We start from the raw sequence: 19,937 nt of genomic DNA on the forward strand, positions 1-19,937 counted from the left end.
AAACAATTCAATCAAAGGGTGATAGACTAGTCTGGTTGCTAGTGGTTCCCAACAGTTAAAGCATGTTGATAATGTGAAGAAAGATCAGAGTAGATCAAACTTGACAGAACCATAAGTTTGTCGCAAAAACTAAAACACATATAGGTAGCAAAAACTAAAGCACATCTAGGCACATGACAAGTATTCTCTGTCCAAAAACTAAAGCACATCTAGACACATGACAAGTATTTTCGAACAGAGAAAGTAGGTCAGAGCAGACATAACAGTAGAGTAATAACAGCTAGCTGGCAATAACCAGTTGAAGAGAAATATCATGAATACAAGATTCGGAACAAAGCGCATCCACATTCCACAGGTTTTAATCAGAAGCTACACAAGCATATAACAAGCCCCATATCTCATGCTCATACAGAAGTTTCCAGAGGCTGCTAATCAACATCAGCAGTATGCACTAACAACTAACATGGGTAGACTCAAGTTCGAGCTGCTACACCTACCACAGATGTCCTAAAACTACAGCATTTACCAACAATCCTCTTGAAGAGGATTATTTTCCTTCTTCGCCCTCAGCAGAAACGATCTCAGATCAGCCAGAACAAATTGACTATCGCTTTGAGGGAGGCTTCTCATCATCATCACCATCATCATCACCATCGTCGTCATCATTATCTTCATCCTCCCCGCCAGACCTCTTTCTCTTTGAAGAGGATTGTGCCTTAACAGAATCCTCACCATCTTCTTCAGCATCATCATCCTCAATCTCCTCATCATCAGCACCATCACCATTTTCTTCTGGCTCAAAGTCACTGGAATGCTCTTCATCTTCAGCACGGCCAAGTGGCTGCACGAGATATTTAGTTCCTAACTCCTCCTGCCAAACAACAAATAGTACAAGTGTCAATTAGTCTGACTACTCACAACTATGCTAGTTGCATATTACAGTTAGTGACAGATAGATTCAAGTCACAACAGATGAGAAACGAAAACCAATTATTTGGGGACAACTATCAACATAAAATAAGCTAGTGACAGATGGATTCAAGTCGAAGTTCAACAAAATCAAAGTTTAACAACAGTTTGGAATCAGACTGACGTGCAATTTCTCATCATTCTGAATAATCCATAAAGGACATCTGAGATGAAACAATCATCACTTTCCAAATAAGAGTGGATACCACTAACAATTTAGTTTACAAAACTATTAGGGGATCAGACTGACGTGCAATTTGTCACCATTCTTTAAGAAAGCCCATTAAGGGCATCTGTGATGAATTAATCATCATTTCCCCAAACGAAAATAAAACCCTCATCTGACTACAAGCCAAGAAAAAAAAATCTACCACTAGTGCTTTGGATCAGATAGGCAAATCAGTTATTGTGCAACATAGGGAGAGCTCTAGGCCCATCCTCAGAAACAGCCTCTGATGTTCATCATCTCCTTTACAAAATAAATAAGAGAAAACAGAAGTATTATGGGCCAGATCAGAAATTTTGCAACATAGGGAGAGCTCAAGGCTCATACCCGGAAGCAGCATCAGATATTCATCATCTATTTCACAAAATAAATGAAGAGAGAAAATTGAAAGTGTTTGACTAGTCCTTTGGATCAGATAGGCAAATCAGTAATTTTGCAACATACGGAGAGCTCTAGGCTCATCCTCAGAAACAGCCTCTGATATTCATCATCTCCCATGGCCAAATAAAAATAAGAAAATAGAAAATATTTCTCTAGTGCTTTGGATCAGATAGGCAAATCAGTTATTTGGCAACATAGGGAGAGCACTGGGCTCGTCCTCAGAAACAGCCTCTGATATTCATCATCTCCATGAGAAAATAATGAGAAGAAAATAGAAAGTATTTCACTAGTGCTTTGGATCAGATAGGCAAATCAGTTATTTGGCAACATAGGGAGAGCTATAGGCTCGTCCTCAGAAACAGCCTCTGATGATCATCATCTCCAAGCACACATAAACAGGGCCAGAAAGAAGCCTACTATCAAATCTGACAGATCTACACCAGACAATTTGAATATCTAGGTGTCTTTGGATCTGAGTGTGAAATAGCGAGATTTCCTGAGGACCATCTTAGGAACACCACAAGGCAAATTTAGTATAGCAAGATAACTCATAGACCACAGGATATCTTAGCAATACCACGAGCCAGATTTAGTATAGTAAAATAATTCATGGACAGCATAACATGGCCCGGTTTCTCTTTTATCAGTTGCACAAGGTTTTTTTTCTTTATATTAAAGGAAAAAAGGAAGCATATACTTTGTCCTCAACTATTCTCGAAAAGGGACGTGCTACCAGTCTGACGGCCTACACTAGACACCACACAACAACGGAAGGCAGGTCGGTATGCCTACTGAATATCGATTACCACAACAGGCTGAACAGATAAAAAATAAACGGTATAGCAGAGTACAATTGACAAGATCTAAACAAACACAACAGAAAAAGCTGCAGGTTGAGCAAAAGAAAAAATTCACAGTTCCTAAATCTATCTACCTAACCAGATGCAACCCGTCTGGCTCGCTTTTTTTCCAGATCTGAACACATTTATCGCCAGCTACGAGAAATACGGCAACTTAAGAAAAGCATAAATCGACAAGATCTGAAGACAGATCTGGAATTTCTCTAACATAACGGAACCATATGTTCATAGACTAAACGTAACCGAAATTACTGATAAATTTGAGATGTTAAAAAAATACGAGACGATGAGAAATTTATACCTCGGGGTCCTCCTCCTCATCCACTTCATCGTCGTCCTCCTCGTCATCGTCGTCGTCGTCGTCATCGTCATCGTCATCGTCACCACCGTCCTCTTCATCGCCGCCGTCGTCGTCCTCGTCGGAGATGTCGACCACCTGCTGCGGCGCCGACCCCTTCTCCTCACCCTCAACCCCCTCATCATCGTCCTCTTCCCCATCGTCGTCGACGTCGTCGTCGTCGTCGTCGCCGTCAACCGCCTCCTCCTCGTCATCCTCACCTTCATCGTCCACATCCACCACCTCTTCCGCCGCCTTTTTGGCGGCGGCCGCGGCGGCCTTGATGCGGGCGATCTCCGCCGCACGCTCGTCGCCTTCAACCGCCGGCTTCATCTCCTCCACTCTTCTACTAGACACGAACTCTCGCAAGAGAATTTCTTCCTCTGGTTAAAGTTGGCGTTGTGGTTGTGGAAAATTCAGGGGAAATTTTGCGCGATTTGTAGCCGGCGGGGAAGAACAAGAGGGCCGAGAGGCCTCTAGGTTTGGGCGGATGGGCCAGAACAGATCCTGGTCGTTGGGTACAAGAACAGGCACGCGGATTCATGACGTGGCGGAGCATCGGACGGCTGCCAGGGATTTGTTCGTGGGTGGTGAGAGCTCGTGAGGTGGGGCAAAACGGCTAGGGCTGACGGCAGCGTGAGGATTTGGACGCGACTAACGCCACTGTGAGACTAGTGTGCTTTGGGCCATCATCCGTCGCTCTCTAGGCCCATCCCACAGGTGGTTGCCTTACCCACATATGTGACCAAAAGTAAGCCCACGCAGCAAATAAATTCCATCGCAAGTCCCAACAAACCCGCGAGAATTATGTCTCACATTAGGCGTGACGGAAGTTTCTTGCTGAAGGGAACTGCTCCTCGCGCAAGCAACTGGACCGGCCCATCAGCAAACTTTTATACCTACTAATAAAGGAAATTGGTTTCTTAGTCCGTCGTGGCGTTTTGCAATATCCTTCTCAAATCTATACCTAATAATAAAGCGGCTATTGCTTCCTTCGGAAAACCCACCACGATATTTTTATAAAAGAGCTCCTGTAATTTTTGTTATTCAATCCGCGCTCCATCATTTATCTGCAACGCAAAAGGAAAAAAATGATTCATTATAAAAATTATACCCGTACACATCGCCTCCTCCCGTCGACCCTGGGCCACCCTGACGTGTGCCCAGGCCACCGCCACACCACTCGCCGCCGCGGCCGACCTCAACCGCCACCGCTGTCGATCTCAACCCACCCGCCTCCGCGGCTGTACCTCTCCCCGCTCACTGCCCCCGTTGCGGCGCTCGAGCGCATCGCGTCGACCCTGGTCCACCCTGGCCTGTGCCCAGGCCGCCACCACACCACTCGCCGCCGCGGTCGACCTCAACCACCACTGTTGTCGATCTCAACCCGCCCGCCTCCGTGGTCGTACCTCTGCCCGCTTGCTGCCCCTGTTTCGGCGCTCGAGCACAGCTTCTGGATCAAATCAACGCAACAGCTACAACGACTTGGGATGATGCGTTTGCTCGATGCAGAACGGCGGCGGCGCGCGGATAAGGCGCGGCGGAGTGAAGTACTTGCAGGTGGAGGCGGGCCTCCATGGCTCACACGGGGAACTCCGAGGTTATGGCGCGACAACGACGACTCCTTATGACCAGATAGAGGCGCCTAACCCTTGCTCCCCTCATCGTATCCCCTCCTTCGGCAGGAACTCATCATCTGGTGAGATCCCCTCCCCATGCATCCAACCGTGTGCCAAGCACCGACAAGAAATTTTGTTTTGTGAAAATTTGTTTGCTGATGAATGAATGTATTGAATGTAAGATTGCATTGTTGTAGAGAGAGAGAATGGAACACCACCTTCAGTTTGTCATCTCATCCCACATTCTCTACCCCATGAGTGAAATAAGATAATAGTCCCTTGATCAATTCACGTAGTCTCTTTGTTTTGCTTTGCTTGTACCCCTCAATTTCTCATCATGGTGAAATTAACAATGGATGGGTTGATTTCTTAACAAAATAGGATAGGACTGACTACATTAGTTAGTTAGCTTATTATTTTAATAAATCAAAATGATTATAAAAGATTAAAAGCGTGTGTTATTTTTTTTCTCGTTGCAACGCACGGACCCTTTTGCTAGTAATAATAAATGACGGAGTGCTTCTGTCGTCCGTCCAGGCTTCGTTCGTAGCGTATGCTTCCTATTTTCACGCACAAGCCCTATTCTTTCACGCACAAGCAAGTAGCGGGGTGGTTTCACTCTTTCTACGCCAGCCTGAAGATCTGAGTTCGAGTCCCACCTTACACCTTTTTTCGTTTTCTCTTTAAAATCCCTTTTCTTCAACAGGCTTACGTTGGTTTCAATCTTTTTATACCAACCTGTAGACCTGGCTTCGAATCCCACCTTTCACCTTTTTTCGTTTTCTCTTTAAAATCCTTTTTTTTTCGTGCACGCGCTAGCTGTGGTGGCTCAGGTTCGATCCCTGGTTGCCGCGCTTTTTTCATCACCTATTATTACTATTTGTTATGTAATTAAAATGTACATATGTATTGTATTGTCCCACCTCGCTCTCGAAAATATGTAAGGAGTTAATCCGTCTCTCCATAGAATTAATTAAAATGCACATATGTATTGTATTGTCCCACCTCGCTCCCGAAAATATGTAAGGAGTTAATCCGTCTCTCCATAGAAAGAAAATTTGTGGGATTATTATGGGGGAGATTACTAGGGAAAGAAAAAGACCGGGAGACGGAGAAAATTGTGGGGTTATGAAGAGAGACAAATCGGGAGAAAATTGACATGCAACAAATGAGAACGGAAGATTGCGGGATTATGGCATAGAATTAATGGCAGAGAGTGGCATAGACTTAATGATAGAGAGAGACCTGGAGAAAAAAATCAGAATTGATGGGAGAGCATCCACGCTGCCCTCAAAAATCATGTGCTATGTATGCATCCAGACCAGAAAGAAGATGACATGCTTAATGTTTCCAAAGATGAACACACTGTAGGTGGTGTAGACGAAAATTGTTAAAAAATATTAACAATTAAAAAGTTGTTTGCAAATAACAAAAATATGTTCATGAATTAAGGAAATGTTCTTGGTTTTAAAAAATGACAAAAGATTGTAAAAGTGTTCATGAATTTGAAAAATATTCACGATTTCAAATATGTTCATGAGTTTAAAAAATATTCATGAATCACGGAATTGAGAATGATAATGTATCTCGGCGATGCAGCAGAATGTGATCATGATCATTCAATATTATGATTTTTTTTCTCCCGTTGCAACGCACGGGCCCTTTTGCTAGTCCTTCTCAATTTTTGTTAATAAACCCGTGGTACTAATATTAGTTGGAAAAAAAGATTCAGATTTGACAATAATACCCTTGACTTTATGAATAATCAAACCAGTGTTTTTAATACTCCCTCCATCACAGTATATTGGACATATCTCACAGGGCTCTCAGACCAAGATGTTTTTCTATTGGTAGGAAAAATTGAACCGACAAGCTATAGAAGCGCCTAATTAATTGTAAAACTGACGCATTACTAACCCCCTTCCACTAAACGAACGACTTCCTCGCATGCATTGCTGGAGACGGTTTCCAAAACATCCCAATTAATAGGTTAATTAATGTCATGTGCCTTATTTCCTTCTAATTATGAAAAATTATCGTTTTAAAGATACACCCAATATACTGTGATTGAGGGAGTAAGTGACAAAACAAAAGGTGCGCCCTTAGTTTAAGGTCGGGCAGATGCCTCCTCTTTAAAAAAGTTGCGCCAAGTCGTTGTTGAACCCACGACTTGTATGTACGAACCGGAGAACAGACGCACACGCTCACAACTCCTCCTTCCTCTCAACGCCGTTGTCGATCTGGACTCTCTGCCTTCTCTCCAGCCCCTTGCTCTTCTTCCCCTCCTCACTCATTCTCAATTCTACCTAGGGCCACACCCAGCCTCCTCCACGGCGATCTCCTTGCGCTGGCGGCCATGTCCGATTTGGATCACAAATCGGATTCATTGCCAGGTCCGGGAACTACTCCAACAGGATTGCCATGGATGTCCAACCCGGATTACACATATTGTTTGTATCATAAAAAGAAAGCCTTCATTGGAATAGATCACAAGTTCTAAAGATGAACAGATCAATGTCTCCTCCGCGTACTTCGTCGTCGCCTCCACGTACTTCGCCTGAAGACCATCCACCATCGTCTCCGTTGACTTCACCATCGTACAGATCAATGTCGCCTCCGCGTACTTGGTCGTCCCCTCTGCATACTTCGCCTGAAGACCATCCATCACCGTCTCCATCGATTTCGCCGCCGTTGTCTTCGTCAACTTTGTCGCCGTCGTCTCCATCGACTTCACCGTCGTCGAATTCGGTGCAAGACCATGTGCCGTCATCTCTGCCAACTTTGCCACATGTATACGTGAGTATCTTTCAGAGCTACTGAACATATACATGTTTAATTGTTTATTAACTCTTTGTTGGGAGGAGGATTGTATCTTTGTTTAGGTAGGACATACGTCCCCATGAGTATATGCTTATTTTATATGTTAATATGATATATATAGTTTGATCAAATTCAGCTTGTTGGTTACATATACACACAATTCTTTGCCCATATCTTGCTCGAATCCGAAAATCCATGAACAATATGTAGTAACCATGAACAAGAATTCATGATTCTGTAGTATTTGTTGAACAATACAATTCTTTTTTCTGCAGCATCAGTGTATCACAATACCACTGTCCTCTTATTTTCTTTATTAATATGACATAGATAGTTTGATCTGACTCGGCTTGATGTTTACATATATAGATAGTTTGATCTTGCTGGAATCTGAAAATCGACCCCATAATTAGCTTTCCAATATTATTCGATGGTTTCATAATTGAAGTTTTAACTTTAAATTGTGTTGTTATTACAGAAAGTGAATATCGTCGCTGCATTGACTTTGTAGAAGATTTCGATAAACGACCTTCAAAAAAAGCAAAATGTATTGGATTAGGTGTTTTGGAGCCATCACCTACATCACCATCGATCTCAACATCATCTCCGGTTTTTGAATGTTTTGCATCAAGTGTGCCGGAATCCGATAATCAAATAGATCACGATCCATTGTCATTACCTCATTCTCCAAACAACTTGACATTATCTTCAGATTTCGGGTTGATGAATGAAGCAAAAGTTTCAATAGATGATGATAAGGAACCAGATGAGCATAAACAGATCAAAGTTGATGAACCATATGATTATCTCCTGCAATGTAATTCTTTGATTTATAATATGTACTTTTATATCTCCAATCTTCAAAAAAAAATCTATATGTGCGGACGAACGGGAGATTGGGAGAGTCGGTCGCCCGAGTAGGACTTGATTAGGCAGTCTCACGTTCTTCTGGTTAGGAAGTCTCACATATGTGGAATGTAGGAACATGATTCCAGTTTGTTGCATCGGATGTGGAATGTAGGAACATGATTAAGCAGTCTTACGTTCTTCTCGCAAATATAGAAAGACATCCTTTCTTATTTAGCAATTTAGCGACAAGTCCATACATGTTCTTTTCCTTTGTTTTGTATGGCTGCAAAATCCTTGATGTGCTATGATCTTGTACTAGAAAAATAGATCCTAAAATGTGCATTGTTTACAGTGAAAACTTGTATATTCTTTTGTCAGTTCTGCATAATATAGCAGTGTTACCAGTAGTAAAAGGCATCATAAAAGCTTCGCTTTTTGGCATGTTCAAGCACGGGCACCAGTTGATATAGAAATAAATGTTTGCATATTTAACTTTCGCCCGGTGCAATGCACGGGCATTTGTACTAGTTAAAAATAAAAGGGAAGAGAAAGGAGCACGCGCGGAGATCAATTCCAATACCTCTAGTAGTAGGGGTGTCCTTCTTGAGGCAATTCGATCCGATTCTCTCAGGTTTCTTTCTTATTTTTTGTTTATTTTCTTCCTTCTTCCCTCGTTTTTTATTCTTTTTTACATTTGTTTTCTAGTTTTATTTTTTATTTTTATTTTCTTTGGTTTATCTTGTTTCTCTTTTTTTTCTTTTGTTTTTTATTTTGGGTTTCGTTCAACATTTTTTCTATATATTAACAACGTTTTTCTAATAAATGTTAAATATTTTTCCAATACAATTTCATACATTTTTAGTATATGATCAATATTTTTTTATACACATTCTCTAATGTCTTATAAACATTCTTAATATACAAGATTAACATTTTATGTATACATGGCCAACAATTTTCTATGCATTTTTTAATGCTTGAAAAAACAGTTTTAAAATAAAAATATTAACATTTTCAATACATGGTCAATATTTTTATATGACCATTTAATAATTTTCAAACACTTGATTAACATTATTCAAACACTTGTTTAACATTTTCCAAATGCTTGATTAATTTTTTCGTATACACTAGCACAAATGTCCGTGTGTTCCAATGGGAAGAATAATATTTAATTTTTTATGTGCAAAATACAATTATTTTTTAGACAAGACTCTTCGCATTTTACTATGGGTTTTAAACAAACAACTTCAAAATAAACATTAAATTGTGCAAGTAAAACTCATCTTTGTCTTTGTATGGCTGAAACACCCACCTCTCGCACGTGATAATCTTGGGTTGACGTATAGTAGTATCTTGGTGGATCCTCTCATACATAACCTTTAAATTAGTATCTATAAAAAAACCTTTAAAATACTAGAAAGAATAGATAAAACATACTAAAAAAGAAGATGAGATAAAAATTGATGGTGCAAAAGCCAGATCAAGAAAAGCATGGAGATAAGGATCATAAAATCACAAGCCTAATCACGTGTAGCCACAAAATCCATCTTCACAAGAAGGAATTTCAATCCTAGGTTGTATGGTGATAATCCTACCAATAAAAATGTTCATGTTGATCCTAATGATGTGACACTATCTACTTTGATTGAGCAAAAATAATGATGTAATAGATGTGAACTTTATTTCTAGAAACAATTTCAACAATAATGCTTATAGAGGGAATTTCAATCCTAGGTTGTATCGTGATAATCCTTCCAATAATTCACACAAAAATAATAATAGGATACCTTCTGATCTGTAGAACTAAATTAAATATGGTAGAAGCAAAACTACATAAAGTTGATGATATGGCTAGGAACATGGATATAATTGCTCATGATGTGGAAACTCTTAAAAGTAATTTTTTGTCACCTAAGAATGATATAAAGGAGTCCATTAAATCTATTCAAGTGTACATCAATGAAAGCAAGGAGATAAATGCTAGGTTGAGAGCTAAGCGAGAATTTCTAAAAAATGCTATTCCACCCGTTTTTTACAGTAATCATGATGAAGATATTAAAATGATTGGTGCCTCACTTGTTGAATCATTATTTAGTGATATAAAAATCGATTAAAAAGCGACTAAAGAAGAGTCACTATTGTTCGGAGGGTGACGATCTTAATGATAAAAATGACAAAAGTGGGTTTGGAGAGGTCAAAACTTTAAATAGTGATATGTCCACTACTTTCGATTACAAGGACTTTAATTGTGATAGTTGCTCTTTCATTGAATGTATTGCCTTGTTGCAATCCATGATAAATTCACCTCATGTCTATGAACAAAATAAAACTTTTACTAATCATAGTGTGGAAGCTATGATAAAAGTTTGTGAAGAGAAGCTTGAATTAAAAATATAAATACCTAGAAAGGTTCATGATGAATGCGAACGTGCTATTAAAATTAAAGTCAAGGGTTATGGATTTAATGTTTTAGTGTGACCTTGGTGCTAGTGGTTCTACTATACCAAAATCCTTTTGCGATGTGCTAGGTCTTACCGATAGGAATGAATGTTCCCTTAACTTGCATCTAGCGGATTCCATCATTAAGAAACCATTGGGTAGAATAAATGGTGTGCTTATACTTTCAAAATAGAAATTATGTACCTATGGATTTTATTGTGCTTTATATTGAATGCAATTTGTCTTGTCCTATAATACTTGGTAGGCCTTTCCTACGAACTATTGATGCTATTATTGATATGAAAGAAGGAAACATAAGATTCCAATTGCCATTAAAGAAAAGTATGGAACACTTACCTATAAAGAGAATTAAACCACCTTACAAACCTATTATGAGGTACACTTATGGACTGAACATTAAAGATGACAATACTTGATACTATGTATTGGGGAACGTTGCATGGGAAACAAAAAAATTCCTACGCATACGAAGACCTATCATGGTGATGTCCATCTACGAGAGGAGATTTGGATCTACGTACCCTTGTAGATCGCACAGCAGGAAGCGTTAAGAAACGCGGTTGATGTAGTGGAACGTCCTCACGTCCCTCGATCCGCCCCGCGAACCGTCCCGCGAACCGTCCTGTGATCCGTCCCACGATCCGTTCTGATCTAGCGCCGAATGGACGACACCTCCGCGCTCAGCACACATACAGCTTGACGATGATCTCGGCCTTCTTGATCCAGCAAGCAAGACAGAGAAGTAGATGAGTTCTCCGGCAGCGTGACGGTGCTCCGGTGGTGGTGAGGATCTACTCCTGCAGGGCTCCGCCCGAGCTCCGCAGAAATACGATCTAGAGGTAAAACTATGGTGTCTAGATCTGAGTTGCACGTGGCAAAAGTTGTCTCAAATCAGCCCTAAATCACCACTATATATAGGAGGGAGGGGGAGGAGGCTTGCCTTGAGGGCCAAGCCCTCAAGGGTGCACCGTCCAAGGGAGAGGAGGAGTCCTACTTCAATCCTAGTCCAACTAGGATTGGAAAGTGGAGTCCTTCTCTTCCTTCCCACCTCTCCTTTTTTTCTTTCTCTTTGGTTTTCTTTCCTTGGCGCATAAGCCCTCTTGGGTTGTCCCACCAGCCCATTAAGGGCTGGTGCACCACCCCTAGGGCCTTTGGGCTTCCCCCGGGTTGGTTATCCCCCTCCCGGTGAACATCCGAAACCCATTCGTCACTCCCGGTACAATCCCAGTAATGCCCGAAAATCTTCCGGTAACCAAATGAAGTCATCCTATATATCAATCTTCGTCTCCGGACCATTCCGGAAACCCTCGTGACGTCCGTGATCTCATCCGCGACTCCGAACAACATTCAGTAACCACACATATAACTCAACTATAGTAAAACATCGCCGAACCTTAAGTGTGCAGACCCTGCGGGTTCGAGAACTATGTAGACATGCCCCAAGGTACTCCTCGGTCAATATACAATAGCGAGACCTGGATGCCCATATTGGATCCTACATATTCTTCAAAGATCTTATCGGTTGAACCTCAATGTCAAGGATTCATATAATCCCGTATGTCATTCCCTTTGTCCTTCGGTATGTTACTTGCCCGAGATTCGATCGTCGGTATCCGCATACCTATTTCAATCTCGTTACCGGCAAGTCTCTTTACTCGTTCCGTAATACAAGATCCCGTGACTTACACTTAGTCACATTGCTTGCAAGGCTTGTGTGTGATGTTGTATTACCGAGTGGGCCCCGAGATACCTCTCCATTAAACGGAGTGACAAATCCCAATCTTGATCCATACTAACTCAACGGACACCTTCGGAGATACCTGTAGAACACATTTATAGTCACCCAGTTACGTTGTGACGTTTGATGCACACAAGGTATTCCTTCGGTGCCAATGAGTTATATGATCTCATGGTCATAGGAACAAATACTTGACATGCAGAAAACAATAACAATAAAACGACACGATCAACATGCTACGTCCATAGTTTGGGTCTTGTCCATCACATGATTCTCCTAATGATGTGATCCCGTTATCAAGTGACAACACTTGTCTATGGTCAGGAAACCTTGACCATCTTTGATCAACAAGCTAGTCAACTAGAGGCTTACTAGGGACATTGTTTTGTCTATGTATCCACAAGTGTATTTGTGTTTCCAATCAATACAGTTATAGCATGGATAATAAATGATTATTATGAACAAGGAAATATAATAATAACTAATTTATTATTGCCTCTAGGGCATATTTCCAATAGTCTCCCACTTGCACTAGAGTCAATAATCTAGTTCACATCACCATGTGATTTTAACGAATCATACACCCATATAGTTCTGGGGTCTGATCACGTCTTGCTCATGAGAGAGGTTTTATTCAACGGTTCTAAAACTTTCAGATCCGTGTGTGCTTTACAAATCTTTATTTCATCTTATAGATGTTGCTACTACATGCTATTCGGAGATACTCCAAATATCCACTCTACTATACGAATTTGTTTTACTACTCAGAGTTATTCGGATTAGTGTCAAAGCTTGCATCGACGTAACCCTTTATGACGAACTCTTTAACCACCTCCATAATCGAGAAAAATTCCTTAGTTCATTAATATACTAAGGATAACTTTGACCGTTGTTTAGTGATTCAATCATGGATCACTCTCTGTACCTCTTAACAGACTTGTGGCAAGGCATACACACTAGGTGCGGTACACAACATCACATACTGTAGAGTCTATGACTAAGGCATAGGGGACGACCTTCGTCCTTTCTCTTTCTTCTATCGTGGTTGGGATTTTGAGTCTTACTCATATTCACACCTTACAACATAGCCAAGAACTCCTTCTTTGCCAATCTATTTTGAACTCCTTCAAAAACTTGTCAAGGTATGCATTTCATTTGAAAGTTCTATTAAGCGTTTTGATCTATCTCTATAGATCTTGATGCTCAATGTTCAAACAGCTCTATACAGGTCTTCCTTTCAAAAACTCCTTTCAAACAACGTTTATGCTTCACATAAATTCTACATTACTTTCGATCAACAATATGTCAACCACATATACTTATCAGAAATTCTATAGTGCTCCCACTCACTTCTTTGGAAATACAAGTTTCTCATAAACCTTGTATAAACCCAAAAGCTTTGATCATCTCATCAAAGCGTATATTCCAACTCCGAGATGCTCGCACCAGTCCATAGAAGGATCGTTGGAGCTTGCATACTTGTTAGTATCCTTAGGATCGACAAAACCTTCTGGTTGTATTACATACAACCTTTCCTCAAGGAAACCGTCGAGGAAACAATGTTTTGACATCCTATGTGCAATATTTCATAAATAATGCATCAACTACTAACATAACTCCAACAGACTTTTTTAGCATCGCTACGAGTGAGAAAGTCTCATAATAGTCAACTCTTTGATCTTGTCGGAAACATCTTTGCGACAAGTCGAGCTTTTCTTAATGGTGACTTATCACCATCATCGTCTGACTTCCTTTCAAAGATCCATCTTTACTTTAATAGTATTACTACCATCAATTAGTTCTTCCAAAGTCTACACTTCGTCTTCATACATGGATCCTCTCTTGGATTTCATGGCCTCCAGCCATTTGTCGGAATCCGAGCCCACCATCGCTTCTCCGTAGCTCGTAAGTTCATTCTTGTTCAACAACATGACCTCCAAGACATGGTTACCGTACCACTTAGTAGTAGTACGCGACCTTGTCGGCCTACGAGGTTTGTAGTAACTTGATCCAAAGCTCAATGATCACCATCATCAGTTTTCCACTTCAATTGGTGTAGGCACCACAGGAACAACTTCCTGCGCCCTGCTACAGACCGGTTGAAGTGACGGTTCACTGACCTCATCAAGTTCCACCACCCTCCCACTCAATTCTTTCGAGAGAAACCTTTCCTCGAGAAAGGACCCGTTTCTAGAAAGAAACACTTTGCTATCGGATCTAAGATAGGAGATGTATCCAATCGTTTTGGATATCCTATGAAGATGCACTTATCCGCTTTGGGTTTGAGCTTATCAGACTGAAACCTTTTCACATAAGCGTCGCAGCCCCAAACTTTTAAGAAACGACAACTTAGGTTTCTCCAAACCATAGTCTATACCGTGTCATCTCAACGGAAATACGCGGTGCCCTATTTAAAGTGAATGCGGTTGTCTCTAATGCATAACCCATAAACGATAGTGGTGATTCCATAAGAGACATCATAGTATGCACCATATCAAATAGGGCGCGGCTATGACGTTCGGACACACCATCACACTATGATGTTCCATCACACTATGATGTTCCAGGTGGCATGAATTGCAAAACAATTTCCACATTGTCTTAACTGTGTACCAAAAACTCGTAACTCAGATATTCATCTCTATGATCATATCGTAGACAGTTTATCCTCTTGTCACGATGATCTTCACTCTAAATAGCTTTGAACTTTTCAATATTTCAGACTTGTGATTCATCAAGTAAATACTCTGTATCTACTCAAATCATCAGTGAAGAAGTAAATACTCTGTATCTACTCAAATCATCAGTGAATTAAGAACATAACGATATCCACTGCGTGCCTCAACACTCATTGGACTGCACACATAAAAATGTATTACTTCCAACAAGTTACTTTCTTGTTCCATGTGGTATGGTTTGCATGTCTCAAGTGATTCAGAAATCAAGTGAGTCCAAACGATCCATCTGCATGGAGTTTCTTCATGTGTTTGTACCAACAGGTATGGTTTGCATGTCTCAAACCTTTAAAAAATGAGTGAGTACAAAGATCCATCAACATGGAGCTTCTTCATGCATTTTATACCGTCATGACGCAAGCGACAGTGCCACAAGTAAGTGGTACTATCATTATTACTTTGTATCTTTTGGCACCAATATTATGAACATGTGTAACACTACGATCGAGATTCAATAAACCATTGAAGGTAATTATTCAAGCAAATAGAATAACCGTTGTTCTCTTTGAATGAATAATCGCATTGCAATAAACATGATCCAATCATGTTCATGCTCAACGCAAACACCAATTAACAATTATTTAGGTTTAACACCAATCCTGATGGTAGAGGGAGCGTGCGATGTTTGATCACATCAACCTTGGAAACACTTATCGTCACCTCGCCTTTAGCTAGTCTCCGTTTATTCTGTAGCTTTTATTTCGAGTTACTAATCACTTACCAATCGAACCGGTATCTAATACCCTCGTGCTACTAGGAGTACTAGTAAAGTACACATCAATGTCATGTATATCAAATATACATCTGTCGACTTTGCCAGCCTTCTTATCTTCCATGTATCTAGGGTAGCTCTGCCTCAGTGACCGTTCCCCTCATAACAAAAGCACTTAGTCTCGGGTTTGGGTTTAATCTTGGGTTTCTTCATTAGAGCAGCAACTGGTTTGCCGTTTCATGAAGTATCCCTTCTAGCCCTTGCCCTTCTTGAAACTAGTGGTCTTACTAACCATCAACAATTGATGCTCCTTATTGATTTCTACTTTCGTAGTGTCGAACATTGTGAATCACTCAATGATCATCACATCTATCCTTGATATGTTATAGTTCATCATGAAGCTCTAGCAGCTTAGTGGTAGTGACTTTGGAGAATCATCACTATCTCATCTGGAAGATTAACTCCCACTTGATTCAAGCGATTATTGTACTCAGACAATCTGAGAACATGCTCAACGATTTGAGCTTTTCTCCTTTACTCTGTAGGCAAAGAATCTTGTCGGGGGTCTCATACCTCTTAACAAGGGCACGAGCCTGAAATCTCAATTTCATCTCTTAGAACATCTCATATGTTCCGCGATGTTTCAAAACATATTTGGCACCTTGCTTCTAAGTTATTAAGTATTATGCACTGAACTATCATGTAGTCATCAAAAACGTGTATGTCAGATGTTCTTAACATCCACAGACGACGCTCGAGGTGCAGCACACCGAGTAGTGCATTAAGGACATAAGCGTTCTACGCAACAATGAGGACAATCCTCAGTTTTACGGACTCAGTCCGCAAAGTTGCTACTATCAACTTTCAACTAAATTTTCTCTAGGAACATATAAAAACAGTAGAGCTATAGCGCAAGCTACATCGTAATTCGCAAAGACCATTAGACTATGTTCATGATAATTAGTTCAATTAATCATATTACTTAAGAACTCCCACTCAAAAAGTACATCTCTGTCCGATCATCACGTGAGTTGAGAATAGGTTTAGTGGTAAGCATCTCTATGCTAATCATATCAACTATACGATTCATGCTCGACCTTTCGGTCTCATGTGTTCCGAGGCCATGTCTGCACATGCTAGGCTCGTCAAGCTTAACCCGAGTGTTCCGCGTGTGCAACTGTTTTGCACCCGTTGTATGTGAACGTTGAGTCTATCACACCCGATCATCATGTGGTGTCTCGAAACGACAAACTGTAGCAACGGCGCACAGTCGGGGAGAACACAATTTCGTCTTGAAATTTTAGTGAGAGATCACCTCATAATGCTACCGTCGTTCTAAGCAAAATAAGGTGCATAAAAGGATTAACATCACATGCAATTCATAAGTGACATGATATGATCATCATCATGTGCTTCTTGATCTCCATCACCAAAGCACCGGCACGATCTTGTTGTCACGAGCACCACACCATGATCTCCATCAACGTGTTGCCATCGGGGTTGTCGTGCTACTTATGCTATTACTACTAAATCTACGTCCTAGCAATATAGTAAACGCATCTGTAAACACAAACGCTAGTTTAAAGACAACCCTATGGCTCTTGTCGGTTGTCGTACCATCGACGTGCAAGTCGATATTAACTATTACAACATGATCATCTCATACATCCAATATATCACATCACGTCATTGGCCATATCATATCACAAGCATACCCTGCAAAAACAAGTTAGACGTCCTCTAATTTGTTGTTGCATGTTTTACGTGGCTGCTATGGGTATCTAGTATGATCGCATCTAAGTTACGCAAAAACCACAATGGAGATGTGCAAATTGCGATTTAACCTCTCCAAGGACCGCCTCGGTCAAAACCAATTCAACTAAAGTTGAAGAAACCGACACCCGCCAGTCATCTTTATGCAACGCGGTTGTATGTCAATCGATGAAACCAGTCTTTCGTAAGCGTACGAATAATGTCGGTCCGGGCCGCTTCAAACCAACAATACCGCTGAATCGAGAAAAGACTAAGGAGGGCAGCAAATCGAACATCACCATCCACAAAACCCTTTGTGTTCTACTCGAGATAACATTTACGCATGAACCTAGCTCATGATGCCACTGTTGGGGAACGTTGCATGGGAAACAAATTTTTTCCTACGCACACGAAGACCTATCATGGTGATGTCCATCTATGAGAGGAGATTTGGATCTACGTACCCTTGTAGATCGCACAACAGGAAGCGTTAAGAAACCAGTTGATGTAGTGGAATGTCCTCACGTCCCTCGATCCGCCCCGCGAACCGTCCCACGAACCGTCCCGCGATCCGTCCCACGATCCGTTCCGGTCTAGTGCCGAACAGATGGCACCTCCGCGTTCAGCACACGTACAGCTCGACGATGATCTCGGCCTTCTTGATCCAACAAGCAAGACAGAGAAGTAGATGAGTTCTCCGGCAGCATGACGGCGCTCCGGTGGTGGTGAGGATCTACTCCTGCAGGGCTCCGCCCGAGCTCCGCAGAAATACGATCTAGAGGTAAAACTATGGTGTCTAGATCCGAGTTGCACGTGGCAAAAGTTCTCTCAAATCAGCCATAAATCACCACTATATGTATGAGGGAGGGGAGGAGGCTTTCCTTGAGGGCCAAGCCCTCAAGGGTGCGCCGGCCAAGGGATAGGAGGAGTCCTACTCCAATCCTAGTCCAACTAGGATTGGAAAGTGGAGTCCTTCTCTTCCTTCCCACCTCTCCTTTTTTCTTTCTCTTTGGCTTTCTTTCCTTGGCGCATAAGCCCTCTTGGGCTGTCCCACCAGCCCACTAAGGGCTGGTGCGCCACCCGTAGGGCCTTTGGGCTTCCCCCGGGTGGGTTGCCCCCCTCTCGGTGAACATCCGGAACCCATTCGTCACTCCCGGTACAATCCCGGTAATGCCCGAAGACCTTCCGGTAACCAAATGAAGTCATCCTATATATCAATCTTCGTCTCCGGACCATTCCGGAAACCCTCGTGACGTCCGTGATCTCATCCGGGACTCCGAACAACATTCGTTAATCACACATATAACTCAACTATACTAAAACATCGTCGAACCTTAAGTGTGCAGAACCTGCGGGTTCGAGAACTATGTAGACATGCCTCGAGGTACTCCTCGGTCAATATCCAATAGCGGGACCTGGATGCCCATATTGGATCCTACATATTCTCCGAAGATCTTATCGGTAGAACATCAGTGTCAAGGATTCATATAATCCCGTATGTCATTCCCTTTGTCCTTCGGTATGTTACTTGCCCGAGATTCGATCGTCGGTATCCGCATACCTATTTCAATCTCGTTACCGACAAGTCTCTTTACTCGTTCTGTAATACAAGATCCCGTGACTTACACTTAGTCACATTGCTTGCAAGGCTTGTGTGTGATGTTGTATTACCGAGTGGGCCCCGAGATACCTCTCCGTTACACGGAGTGACAAATCCCAGTCTTGATCCATACTAACTCAACGGACACCTTCGGAGATACCTATAGAACACCTTTATAGTCACCCAGTTATGTTGTGACGTTTGATGCACACAAGGTATTCCTCCGGTGCCAGTCAGTTATATGATCTCATGGTCATAGGAACAAATACTTGACACGCAGAAAACAATAGCAATAAAACAACATGATCAACATGCTACGTGCATAGTTTGGGTCTTGTCCATCACATGATTCTCCTAATGATGTGAACCCGTTATCAAGTGACAACAATTGTCCATGGTCAGGAAACCTTGACCATCTTTGATCAACGAGCTAGTCAACTAGAGGCTTACTAGGGACAGTGTTTTGTCTATGTATCCACACGTGTATTTGTGTTTCCAATCAATACAATTATAGCATGGATAATAAATGATTATTATGAACAAGGAAATATAATAATAACTAATTTATTATTGCCTCTAGGTCATATTTCCAACACTATGCATTATGCTTAGCTAGGGGCATAAAAGAATAACGCTTGTTGGGATGCAACCCAATGGTTATTTTTTTACATAATTATTTCTACTAGTCGTCAACCCGTGCGTGCGCACGGGCTAGCTTTTTTACGTATGGTTAACAGAAATCATTGATATCAGCTTAAAATATGGAAAATATAAACTATATTTAGATTTCCCAGCTCCTTGTTCATGTTACTGTTTGTATAGTAATAAGAGTATCTTCTGTTGTTTTTGATTATTATTTATTTGTTTTGTATGTGT

At 41.3% G+C, this 19,937-nt stretch overlaps 1 protein-coding gene and 6 non-coding genes across 7 annotated transcripts; all 7 read right to left on the bottom strand.

Annotated features, from left to right (window-relative positions):
• Positions 1-329: 329 nt before the first annotated feature.
• On the bottom strand, positions 330-3,207 carry LOC123444719 (acidic leucine-rich nuclear phosphoprotein 32-related protein-like). Its single transcript, XM_045121537.1, has 2 exons — positions 2,738-3,207; positions 330-871 (listed from the first exon to the last, which is right to left on the bottom strand). Exons 1-2 carry the CDS (start codon positions 3,104-3,106, stop codon positions 605-607), a joined length of 636 nt encoding a protein of 211 aa, XP_044977472.1. The 5' UTR covers positions 3,107-3,207; the 3' UTR covers positions 330-604.
• LOC123445847 lies at positions 1,077-1,162 on the bottom strand. The gene has a single exon (XR_006631208.1). It is a non-coding gene; the product is annotated as a small nucleolar RNA Z122 (small nucleolar RNA).
• On the bottom strand, positions 1,203-1,291 carry LOC123445846. The gene has a single exon (XR_006631207.1). It is a non-coding gene; the product is annotated as a small nucleolar RNA Z122 (small nucleolar RNA).
• On the bottom strand, positions 1,349-1,448 carry LOC123445854. Its single transcript, XR_006631215.1, has one exon. It is a non-coding gene; the product is annotated as a small nucleolar RNA Z119 (small nucleolar RNA).
• LOC123445853 lies at positions 1,600-1,694 on the bottom strand. The gene has a single exon (XR_006631214.1). It is a non-coding gene; the product is annotated as a small nucleolar RNA Z119 (small nucleolar RNA).
• On the bottom strand, positions 1,735-1,829 carry LOC123445852. The gene has a single exon (XR_006631213.1). It is a non-coding gene; the product is annotated as a small nucleolar RNA Z119 (small nucleolar RNA).
• Positions 1,869-1,963, bottom strand: LOC123445851. Its single transcript, XR_006631212.1, has one exon. It is a non-coding gene; the product is annotated as a small nucleolar RNA Z119 (small nucleolar RNA).
• Positions 3,208-19,937: the final 16,730 nt, after the last annotated feature.

The sequence above is a fragment of the Hordeum vulgare genome, chromosome 3H (assembly GCF_904849725.1).
Source record: "Hordeum vulgare subsp. vulgare chromosome 3H, MorexV3_pseudomolecules_assembly, whole genome shotgun sequence".
Classification (NCBI taxonomy): domain Eukaryota; kingdom Viridiplantae; phylum Streptophyta; class Magnoliopsida; order Poales; family Poaceae; genus Hordeum; species Hordeum vulgare.

Coding starts and splice junctions, on each gene's coding strand:
- LOC123444719 (XM_045121537.1), bottom strand. CDS start 3,106: ATGAAGCCGGCGGTTGAAGGCGACGAGCGTGCGGCGGAGATCGCCCGC. Junction 872..2,737: donor ATGAGGAGGAGGACCCCGAG/GTATAAATTTCT, acceptor GTTGTTTGGCAG/GAGGAGTTAGGAACTAAATA.